We start from the raw sequence: 12,741 nt of genomic DNA, 5'->3' as shown, positions 1-12,741 counted from the left end.
ATGTTTGCATTTCCTGACTTTTTAAAAAAGTTGTGTATAGTGTAACGTTTTTTGTATTTAATACACACACAGTTTTTGTATCTCATGGAGTCAGGCCTATCTAAATGCAGGATTTCTCTGTAAATAGCTTGTCTCCAGCGATGCAGAAGTTGGGTGGATTCAGTGTAGAATCAAGCTCTGTATGAACTTTGAGAGCATTGACTTGTATAGAGGATTCAGTTTCTCCGTGACTATCAATAATGTATCTTTCATACACAAGAGGAGACAGTATCTCTCTTTTGGAGTAGAGTAAAGGCCTACCTGCTTGCTACTGCAATTATAGTCATGTCAGATTAGTACTACTAAAAGTATGAAATAAAAAGGAAAGATAATTTTAAAATAAGATCCACTAGCTGAGTTTAGATATTAGCTTGATCAGAACTCCATTACTAATGTTTAAAAATGGAGGCTGGGTTTTGTTTTCAGCATTTCCACATGAGGCATGGTTCCTGCCCCAAAAGGATATTTGTCATTTTTATAAGAGTGCAAAATGTTAATTCCTTTGAAAAAGTGTACAAACATAGGCCTTTGATTCTGTGGGGCTCCTTGGAGGTGCAGGGGTCTGCCTATGCAGATCTAACTGCCAGATTGGGACCTTAGTGTGTTTAGAAATCATGTACAGCTTGAGTGGCCCATTACGAAGCAAGTCTGTGTTGAGGATTATGTGGAACTACACTGCCCCAGGGAGCCCTTTGGGGGTGCAGCTTGCTTTCCACTTTGCACTCAGCCAGGGCCACTGGCTGGTACATGTTGCAATTCTGACTGGCCCATATGTGTGCAGCCCAAAGGTGGGAGAAGGCTCCTTATTTGCCACTCACCACTTAATAGTTCCGCATTAAGGCAAGGTAGAATCTGCCGCATGGTAACCAACAGGTATTGGTTACAAAGGCATACTCTTCATTGCATCATGCCTAGTTGCTATCTCTCTTCGTTAATTAGTCTTGTTTGTTTTTGTTTTAAAATAAGAATGACATTCACTTAAATAGCAAAACGTAGTCTTTTAAAACAGACTTTAAAGTTAATGATCAAAAGTGCTGCAAATATTTCTCTACATTCTGAAATATTTAATTACTTTGGTGTATTATAACTTTTTATAGTGTTATTTCCTTAAGTGGTTCACTTTGTTTTTGTGTTTGTTTTTTTAGGACCACTGAAGCCAGAAATTACCATAACATACATTGCTGTTTCAGCTATATTCTTTAACAGTGGACTCTCATTAAAAACTGAGGTACTGTAAATAAGTTCTCTTTGGTTCTTTCTCATTTTATTTTAAAAGTTTGGGCTGATCTTCAACAGCCTGATTGTAAGTAGGCACATCAAATTACTCACCCTTTTTTGTTGGTAGATGACTAATGGAACCATGTGAAAGTGACGTGTGTATATAACTAGATTGTGCGTTTTAAAGCACAGGAAGGGGAGAGGAGCAGGACATACTGAGTGAAATTCACTCACCTGTGGACGGTCTGCACAAGACACTTTATTGCTGCAGAAATCGCACAGTAGATCTCTAGTGAGATTGAGAGAGTGTAAATGGAGCCTCCATGCCTGTATGAACCACACAGCGGGCTTAGCATCATCCCCAAATGTGGCTGACTGAGCAAGTAGCTACAGGATCCATGCTTATGATGATCCAGTGGCTTCAAACTGCTGCAGAGGTGGACGCCCAAGGGGTAGCAGCTGCTACAGCAGTTTATTGCCTGGAATAGTGGTCCTAGAAGAGTTTCTCTACAGCTCCATGGCCTGCCTATGGCTTGGAAACAGTTTCCTAGAAGATTCTCTTATATTCAGTTGTGCTTGGCGGAACGCTGAACTTCAAAGGCATATTGCTGCATTTGTGCTTTGACTCTGCTGCCACACTCAGCAGTGCTTCAGGTGCCTGAGCCTGTTTCAATTCTTATTTCCATTTTATTTAATAAATAAATAAATAATTGGTGGGTGGGGAGAGTCTCCTGTAGCTTAAGGAAAAGAAATGTTGCCTAGTTGCCTGCAAAACTTTGGTGACTGGGTGGAGGGATGCAGTAATTTTCTGTCAAATTTGTCTGCCAGCACATCTCAGGTGGCCTTATTTAAAAGAGAACCATTGCATTTCTCTGCCAGTCCAGCCTCTCTGTTCCTTTTCACTTTGTTGACTGATTTGATCTGTTACTTAAGAGGATAACTTAAATAGCTCCTAATACACCTGCGTAAGTAAGTAATTTAGCTAGCTGCAAAGCAATGATGAAATCAATAATTTGGTTAATACTTTGCACCAGAATTTGACAAATCCCACCTTTGTTAAGTGGGACGTTTCTGTTGGCTGTTGAGCCAAACTATATTATTGAATTCTGCAGAATTTCAGCTTTCATTTTTTTTTTTTAGAGTGTCTAAGCTTATGGTTGTGAAGATAACCCTCCAAATGGGAGCCAAGTCTGAATTAATGCCATCCTGAGTCTATAGTCAGATTGCTCCAGTTATGGCAGCAGTTTTGCCCAGTTATGGCAGCAGTGAAGTTAATAACTCTGGTTGGCTTAATTGCTGCTATTTCAGAAGCCTGTGGTTATCAGTGAAACTGTCAAGAATCATGTCAGTTTCATCCTTCCACATGGAAAACCAATTAATACTAACAGAAGCTAGCACTGGAATTATTCATGGGGAAGAGGACCCAAAAACTGTGGCTGGGAAGTGGTAGTGTAGTCGAGTTCTCTTCTCTCAGCAGGCAGGAATTCCTGGAGTTCAGGGAAGAAATGGAAAGGTCCTTTTTCCTTTCAGTAATTTCAAGTCTTGATGCTTCAAATTAATAAAACAGCTGCTAACTAGAAGCTGATAAGAGAGATGGACCCCCACACCTTTTCCAGGGACAGTACTATGGTAGGCATGCCAGCAAGTGAGGGTGGCAGAAGGGCTTGGCTTCTGTATCTGGCTGGTAAGGCACCCCCCGTCCGCCCATCATTTTTTGTATCTACCTTTGTCTAGTAGGTTTAGTGCTTGGCAAGTTAAGTGCCTAATAAAATTTTCAAGCCCAGCTTTGGACTTGCATGGTATCTTTCCATCCAAGGACCTCAAAGCAATTTATAAACATGAATAAGGGCATGTGTACACTATAAAATTATGTTGACCTAAATTATGATGGCATACAGCTGCCACAGTAATTAAATCGCTTTTGCAGGTCCGCACTACACTCCTTGTGTCGGCAGTGAGCGTCCTCACCGGGAGCGCTTGTACCGATTGTATTGTCAGTGTGGAGCATTGTGGGACAGCTTCTGAAAGCTAGTGACAGGTGATGTAAACAATGCAGTGTCTACACTGACACTATGTCGACCTAACTACGTCAACCTTAACTTGATGCCACTCGTGGGGGTGGTGTTATTAAGCTGGCATAGTGGGGCAGTTATGTCAGCGGGAGCGAAATTTTAGTGTAGACACTTACTTAGGTCTTAGTCAATTAGGTCAATGCAAGGCAATTTACATCAGCCTATATTCCCATATTTTTATATTACAGTATTTTGAGTTGCAGTGCAAGTTATTTTCTTTTCTTGACTCTGTGCGTGTGTGTACGTGTATTGGGATCATTTTGTTTTTACATTTGTTAATTTTAATGGAGCAAGCATTCAGTATATTCTGCGAAATCATAAGAAACTATATAAATATTATGTCTGCATAGACAAAATATTCACACTTCCAGATTTTTATTTTAATTTAAAAACTACAATATGCTGGGTGTTTTTAAAGATTATCCTTCATGGTTCAGTGGCATCAGGAAAACAGAGCTCATGCTCAACAATGCTATTGTAGATGTGGATTCGGAAGTTCTTTACAAAGTAGTGGGCAGCTTACTGGTATAGCTCTGTTTATGCACATACAAAAAGCATCTTGGTTGTATTTTCAGAAACATGAATTACCATAAACAGAGAGAATTTTATATTTGTAGTCATAACTCTGGAGTCATGATACATGAGCAGAATATTTTCCCATACGTCACCATCACGCCCATTCAACTTTCAGTTTATTGGCTGGTTTGATCTTTGAAAGAGCTCTATTAGCTAAGTCCCCATAGATCTAGAACTTGAAATCATATTCCTGAATATCTGTTAAGCGGTTACAGTTGTACAGTGGGGAATCTGACGAATCATTGAAAAAGATTTTACTGTGTGTATGTACTGATACACAAAAGGCCATATTGTGCTCATTGGCCTGATTAGAGGGAGGAGTGGAACTGCGCTGCCCTGTGAGAGCTTGGGAGGCACAGAAATGCCCTGAATGTCCTGATATGTTGGGGAGATGGTGTAGTCTTCTCTGTTGGCTTGTGCAGGGAGGGTCGGGGTTATGGTTTGACAGCTTCCCCGGCCCCATTTGAGGTGTCCTGAGAGAGTTCTGCATTTTTGCAAGTGCACAGACTGAAATTCTGACAGGCCTTTTTGTGAGATGCGCAACAGAGTGAAGGCTCCTTATTCACTCCTTTCCTTTGCATCCATGATAGGGACTGTGACAATATGATCCAAAATGTATTCTTTGTAATGGTCTCCTCATAAAGATGACCAGCAAAGACATTGAAAACGCCAATAATTTGGGGAATATATTCCTTGTAATGCAAATCTCTTCCCCCACCCCCATCTTTTCAGGTCTGCAAAGACCTATCCCATTAGTGTAGCACTGCTGCATGCACTTCTACAGCAGTGCTGCACCTACCCTAGATACTCACTGGAGACCACAGCCAACCTATTGATAAGTTTTTGTTTTCTTTATTTTTAATATTGCATAGTTTTCATTAAACCTATCTTATGTTCCTTATAGGGCATTTCCCACAAGGTGATACACTAGAAAAGAAAGCTATTGAAAACTGTAGAGTACTAAAATCCAGCAAATCGGTGGCAATTTCACACTCACCCAGACTGATTATGGGGTGAGTGTGACATTGCCACCCATACGCTGTCCTAGGGATCTTGGACTGGCCTAGTGGATGATCTGTGGTGGGTCTTTTTGGACCTGGCAAGAAATAAGATGGAATGTACAAATGTGCCAGATAATTTTCTTCTTCTAATTATTTGGGGTTTTAGCATATGTAATAGTTTTTTGTTTGTTTTTTTAACTTTTAAAATAGCTATACTTTAATTGCCTCCTGTATTCTTTCATCGCATCTGGTGTTTTAAAAAAAATTCTTTCCTTTGCTGGTGGGAAACCCTCTATTCATCTTTGTTCTCCTTGTTGAAGAAAAGATGACGTAGTACTGCGATGAGACCATTTGTAGTGCAGTAGTTGATATGCAATGCTGGTTAAAAAGATGCTATTCTAATGCTTATTCACAGATTGTACTGCATTGAGATCAGTCTCACATGGATAAAGAGGATCTCTTTCTCTCATAGGTTGCCATTAGTCTTATTGAAGATTTTCCGTTTTAAAAAAATATCTTCACTTCTTAAAGGTCTTCTATATTTAAACAAAAAATTAATATATTGTTTCTTTTGTGATAATATCGTGTCAGTGTATATTATAAATCCCAGTTTTCAGGGCTATGTGACTTCCTGAGAACACCTTGCAAATAGAATAAAGGGGAAGATTTTTAGATCAAATGCGTTTTTTTTGGTTTTTTTTAGTCAAGTTTGAGGGAAACACTTTTTGGTTTGTTAAGAGAAGGCAAAAATACCTGACAAGGAACCAATGCTGAATCACTTATATTTCCAAAACTTTTATTTTCTTCAGTGGTGGATTGTGTGGATAAAGATGCAATATTTGACCTTAGTGTGGGTCTTAAAGCTTGCTTGTTTGTTTTTTTATTTATAAATTGCCTCTTTTCTTAAAGTTGGCTAAATTTTAAAATTAAAAACTTCAATAGGCACTTACTCTTTAAGCTGTTCGGAAAAGAGTCAGCTGCCAGCTGACACAAATTTACATTTTAAAAAGTGACTACTGTGTATGTGCAATGAACTAGACTTTCTGCATTTTTAAAAATATATCTGATATATCTAACTTAATTAAAGATAGCTGAAGAAACCTAACAAATTAGCTTTCTCATAAGAGTTACATTAGACATCAGTTAAGTAAAGTGACTGGAAAGGACTCCAATGTTTTTCTGCAGGAGACCGCTAAATAGGTTAGGTTGATCCATTTCCATTCAGATTTATTACATTCAGAAAGAGTTGATCTGACAATAAGACTTTTTCTTTTGTTTGAAAGGAAATGTATATACAAAAACTACTTAGAGAATTGTTGTACAACAAGAATACCAATGCGAAGAGACACATGGTTAAGAGGGAAATATGTAATAATCTTTAATCACCCTTGAAGTACTTTGAGGTCCTCTGATGAAAGGTGCTGTGTAACAACAAAGTCTTATTTATTTTTCCTGTATCCAGCTGAATTTTGCTCCTCATTTCTCTGAATTTTCTTGCTTTTGTTAGTTTGTCATAGCCTCAGCGTTTTTTCTGTGTAGTTCTTCCAAACCTTAATATAACTTGGTATGAATTTGCTCTCTGATTCTGGTGTATAATGTCAGTTTTTAAGCATTTCTGGGATGCTGAACAAATAAAAACTGACACTGAATTAATTTGCTATGTGAGTTTTAACTTTTCACTAGAGAAAGCATACCTGTGATTCTTTCTACAGTGTAAGGTTCTTTTCTGTTGGCATGCAAGAGACTTACAGTCTTGTTGATGCTATAGACTAGAGAAACTTTTAAAACTGTCTCCGTATTGATTACATTAGTTCATCTCCCTTGTGGTATCAACAGTGGGAGCCTTAGTGTTGATAGGCTGTCAGCTGACACAGTTCTTGGAAGGGTGACAGAGCCAGAGACCTTTTTGCACTAACCTACCATGATGGGAGCTGAACTGCTGTTAGCAACAGTGGGACATTTTTTGACAGAAGACCCTATAGTAGACAGGGCCTTAGTGTTAATGGGATTTACTTATTGAAGGGGAGAACAGACTTCTAAAAGACTTAAAATGCATGCATTTTTGTTTAACTATAAAGGTGACCCTATTTTAAACTTCACAAAAGTGAACTTACCTTCGCTGTTATGACTGGAACTTCCTCTCTTCTTGTTTTGCAGGAGCTGACAAGTGCTTTGATGCATGTGAAACTACACCTTTTTGTCCAGATCTTTACACTTGTGTTCTTCCCAACAGCAATATGGCTTTTTCTTCAAGCATTATCAGTCACACCTATAAATGAATGGCTTTTAAAAGGGTATGTTTAAACATATTAGAGTGAAATATATTTATGGCTACTTATTAAGGGCTGCTGTACCAGTAATATGTGTTTAACAGTTATATAGTGAAGAGATTTCACTGTGTAGTTTCATGCTTTGACACTTGCTACTGAAGAAGCAGTACACATAAAATTATCCTTTCAGAATTATGGTCTCATGTTTAGAAAGACTTGTCAGCTAATTTCATATGTAGGGAGCTTGCAACAGATCAGCTTTCTCTTTGACAAGCAGTCTGTCGAAGCTGCTATGCTTGGTTTCAAGACGTATGGAAAAAAGTGATTGCTGAAGAGAGGCTTAAATCTATGTATACTTTTAAAAAAGCACAATATATGGCATATGTGTTACAAGTATTGTGTGTATTTTGCATCCACACTGTACACGTCCAAATGATTGTTCAATATTAGTTCTTCTGCTAAGTTGTGGGGAAAAAAATTAGCGTTTTTATGTTGGAACAAATCTCGTTCTTTGAAATGGTGAATTAAGTAGTGACTGTTTATCATGAGAATAAAAGGCATTGTCTTAAATGATTTTTTCTAATCTTCAAACAAATGTTTAGATACAAAGTGACAGTATATATATAAATGATATGATAATGAACAGTACAAAAAATCCTAAAATAGAAAAGCATCAAAATCAAACTTAAATGGCAAAACCCACCAGGCTTTGCTGTGTAGTTAAAATATAAAAATTAATCTATTGTGTTAGAAATATCCCAGTTGTAAATAGAGAGCTGTGCTGTTCCATCTATTGGAAAGAAACCCTATTGCTTCAGAACAATCCCCCATCTAAGTATCTTAGCTGTAAAGCTGCTCATGTGTGTATGTGTTGGCAAGAGAAGACCTTAAAAGAGAGGTGTTACTTTTGAAAAAAACAGCATTTCTCCAGACAGCTTTGTTTTTCTAAGTATAAAGTGGTGCACACATTACAAGTGACGTTGAATTTGAGACAACAAAAACATCATTTAGGAAATGTTAGTGCTGTTTCTCATAATGTGTCAATAGATCAGTTGGAGTAGAAGCATGCCAGTGTATCAGAATTAATTTAGACTTGGTGAAGCATAAAAACAGTTACAGTAAATATGATTGCAAAGGTTTTGCACCAGCATGACTAGTGACAGGCTTCCTCATCATCATAGCCTGTCAAAATTCAGTCCTAACAGAAACCAGTCTCATTTGCTAGACTGCGAAGTGCAAGCAGTTTTGATTCCTTTCTTCCCACTCTCTGCATTGCTATCCTCATTCCCCTCTTTCTTTTGATGACATTTTTCATGCCACTTTAGTCCTTACAGGATGCATTCTTATCTTAATACACAGGGGTATATACATGCAACTCCCTAAACATTGGTTTTCTCTCAAATATGCATTTACTGTCATTTTTACACAGGGATCTAATAAGCAAATACGCTTTTTGTGACGCTTATAAATGCTTCACAGACACCCATAAAATCATTCTATCGTTTCTGTTTTCACAGTATTTTATCTTTTATTGCAATTAGCCTATCATATGGGGGTTTCACACTAAGAATGCTCAGGTTCGTGAACTCATGGAAAATTATTTTAAGAGGGTACTGTCGCGGAGTGTGGGGGACTCAGGGCCCTGCACCTCCGGCTTCCTGTGATTCACCATGACTCTCAGGCAGCCAGTAAAGCAGAAGGTTTATTTTAGACGACAGGAACACAGTCCAAGACAGGTCTTGCAGGCACAGACAACAGGATCGCCCCGAGTTAGGTCCATCTTGGGGTCCCAGGGCGCCCCAGCCCCCTTGGGAGGTCAGAGCCCCGTCTGCCTCCCAGCCATATCACCAGCTAGCTCCTGAAACTCTCCCTTCAGCGACCCCTCCCACAGCCTTTGTTCAGTTTCCTGGGCAAAGGTGTCACCTGGCCTCTAACCCCTTCCTGGGTTCTCACATTACATGCTCAGGTATTTTCCCTCGGTCAGTCTCCCATCCCCCAACGCAGACCATCCTAGCCACACTCCTCTGTCAGCATTCCAAGACCACAGTAAGAACAGTCCCAGTTCGTCACAGGTACTTTATGAATACTGCTATTCACAATGCTGGGCAGGCAAGCAGCAGTTGTATGCAAGTGAAGAGGAAAGCTGTATGCTGAAGGGGAAAACTCTATGGGAGTTGTAATCCCTTTGCAAAGCAAACAGGACAGGGAGAACAGTGGAAACCAGAACCACTGAGTTCTGTCATTACTTAAACAAATAAACTGGATACAACTTCGGACCTTTTAAATTCTAGTTTAGCTCATTTTCGGCCGGATTCTGCCTTGTGCTTATGTGGGCATTTGAGGATGGGTTAGGGGAGGATGCAAAGAGCCTTCCACCCCTTGCACAGCCTGCTTAACGGCCAGGCTGAATTGCTGCCCCTGTGTTTTGTGGAACACTTGGACGGCTCTATCTCTATTCTCTAGAGGCACTAGGGTACTCCAGTCAAGATGGGGAGGGGTAGGAAGAGGTGGGGCCAAGACTTCTCTTTTCACACACCAAATAGCAGAGCTAGGACCAGGGGCTGGCAAGATTCTCCTCACAAAAGAGTGTAATAGGGGGTTTGCTGCCACTGTGCTCTCATGAACTCCCAGAGCCATTCTGCCTCCCATGGCAGACTACCTCCTAGTGCTCTCTCTGGGACTATGTGGCTCAGCACTGCTCTCAACACAAGGCTGTGCCTAAAAAATACAACCATCAAGGCCAAGGTTAGTTTCCTGCAGTGCTTCTGTAGTTAGTTAATGATTGAGTCTCCTGAATGTTAGGAGTGCTGTGTTTGTCTGTCCAGAGTAGCTGCCTCTTTTTTGTTATAAATTATTTAGGGGACAAATTCAAATCTTATCAGCACCTTCATTTTCATTTAGCTTTGTTCTCAAGCTTTTAAATTTTAATTTTCTATTGTTGCATATTTTTCTTTCTTTCTTTCCTTTTTACATGATGTGATATCTGAAAGCCATTTGCTTTTAAATTATTTTTAGGATGTTTAGAACAAAATAAAGCTGAGGGTGGAGGCTAGGGATGAGAGGGGAGGATGAAATAAAAGACAAGCTGAAACCACCCACAAAATTTTCATTCATTTTTGTCGACTGACTGGATTTCAAGTTGACAGTGTCCTTTTAAAAGAAACCTGAAGAAGCAACTGAGTGCCCTGCCTATGTTAATCTTTTCCACCATTGGAATGGATTCTATAAGAATGTAACCATTTACAACACTAAGGTTTTAAGATCTAACATGATGGTGTTCATTGCATATGTGATTTCCAGGCTTCTTAATAATCAAATAGTTGTAACACACTGGAAAAGTATGTATGGGGTATCATCAGCATGTGAACCCAAGACCTTCATACCCACAGCACAGACTTCTACTGTCTGACCTAATGGAATATCTCCGTTATTACTTCTACCAGCTAGGCTGTTGGCCAGGAGAGGGGGACATGGCACATACTTTGTTAGTGTGTTGCATAAAGCTCTTATTAAATAATATAATAGTTTTCAGGCTATTATTTTAATATACATATTTTGAAACTCATTCGATATGCAGACTGTTAGAAATATTTTCTATTTAGCATACAACAAGCTTTTCTATAGATTAATATGTTCTTATAAAAGATATTCAGAAGTATGTCGGTAGAGTGATTTAAAAAAAAAAAACTTGCAAATGTAATATCTGATTTTCGAAGTGGCTTACACAAATTTTATTCACTGAAGCTTTCTCTTTCTATAGTGCAGAAATCCCTTTTCTGTCAACTGGAGATGGCCATACATTTCAAATCTCTACTGATAACTTCTATTTTAACCCACCCCTTTTTGCTCTTTATTATTTCAGGTGAGAAGTTCCATGAACTAACCATTTTAAGAGATTTAATTAAATCAAGATATGATGCGGTGGATAGGGCAGCCATATCACCATGTGCTTGTCTGCTTTTTTTCTTTTTCTTTTTTTTGTTAGAGAAGCACCATCAACTTGCCAGACTGTTTTTATATATATATTGCCTCTTTAAAAAATAAATAAATTAGAGCTGATCCTGCAAAAACACTAAATGCTTTTAACTCCAACTGGCATTATTAGGCATTGAGGGCACTCACCACCTCAAAGGAGGTACTCCAAACCTTGCATGATCGGATCCATATAATGCTGCTTTCCATCGTTTGCAGTTTCCTTCTCTAACAACGCTAACTGTGACTGATAAAGTGGCCACATCGATCATCCTTTATCCATTCCTTCTAATTTAATTTTTTTCTCATGTTTCTAAGCATTCATTAACAGCAAATCTATTCTGTAATATAGTTTCTTTCTGTGCTGGCTTATCAATACCCCTTTGGTGTTGATATCACTTTCTACTATATCTCTGAGTGTGAGCTAACATTTTAAAATTCAAAGTAGTTAATGTCTAGAGATGGCCTTGAACCAGAATAGTGGGTCAGAAACATAAACACTGGCAAGTTTAGGTTGGGCCCATTATCAGTTAAGAGCCTTAGCTGGTTTTGTTGCCCTTAACCAGCCTCAAGTCCTAATGGGCAGAGTCTGAACTCTTGTTGCATACCTTGTAAAACCAGAGGCACTACTTGTGTAAGCTTACCGACTGTGAATAGAAGATGCCCTGCAAGATTAGGGCATTATGATCTTACTGATGTAATGCCTGCAACACTGCATATGTAATATAAAACTTATTTAAGCCATAGTGGCTAACATTGTTGTGGTACGTGAACTCAAGACCCCTTCCTTTCAAAAGACACACTGTCAAGTATTTAGGCCTAAAACGTAACTTCCTAAATTTAGTGTAATCTGCTGTGGCATGTTCTCATATTAAATATATATTTAAAAATAACCAATGATTAATTTTTGTACATTCTATTTTTGTGGGATGTACTTAAAACAAAAAAAAGCTCACTTGCTCTTTTTCTCTTGTGCTCACTCTGCAGTAACATTCACCATACACATTACTAAAGCATCATCGATGCACAAACAAGGATGTGAGCAACACAGCTATTTTAGTATCTGCGTTTCTAAAAATTAGGGGGAAAAGCAATTGATGTTTGACTAATAGATGTAGAAACAAACAGTAAGGAAGAAAATTTTTATCTTCAGTCTTCTGAGAGTTTTACAAGAGAGAATGAAAATACAAATAAAGATGAAACACTTGACAACTTCTCTTAACATGCAATAAATAAAATTAGTGGTGTTTTAAAATGTTTTAACTAAAAGTAGAAGAGGACAATGTGAACCTAAAATAATGAACCTACATCTTCTCCCTCCGCCCCCTTCTTAGTGGTCCACATTTTTAGAACGTGGTATCTTCTGTGGAAAAAATAAATGCATACGTCTTATGTTGCATATTTTCCATAATAGATATGATGTTTCAAAGCACTTTACACACATAAATAAATCAAGACTCAGTTTTGTGAATTGTAAGTGTTATAATCTCCATGGTACAGATGGGGAAACAGAGTCACTAAGGTTAACTGATTTATTCAGGATCACAGAGCAGGGATGATCACAGTGGCGTGGATGATAACAGAACACATAAA

The 12,741-nt window shown here is 38.5% G+C and overlaps 1 protein-coding gene across 1 annotated transcript in view; it reads left to right on the top strand.

Moving 5' to 3' along the window:
• SLC10A7 (solute carrier family 10 member 7) overlaps positions 1–12,741 on the top strand; it is a 197,330-nt gene that overhangs the window by 4,188 nt on the left and 180,401 nt on the right. The window contains exons 2-3 of the mRNA XM_005284277.4: positions 1,185–1,267; positions 7,064–7,200. Of these exons, the coding sequence (XP_005284334.1) occupies positions 1,185–1,267; positions 7,064–7,200 (220 nt within the window). The remainder of the gene's footprint in view (positions 1–1,184; positions 1,268–7,063; positions 7,201–12,741) is intronic.

The sequence above is a fragment of the Chrysemys picta genome, chromosome 5, assembly GCF_011386835.1.
Source record: "Chrysemys picta bellii isolate R12L10 chromosome 5, ASM1138683v2, whole genome shotgun sequence".
Lineage (NCBI taxonomy): Eukaryota > Metazoa > Chordata > Testudines > Emydidae > Chrysemys > Chrysemys picta.
Note: the sequence above shows the minus strand (reverse complement) of the source record. Positions and strands in the feature narration are given on the sequence as shown.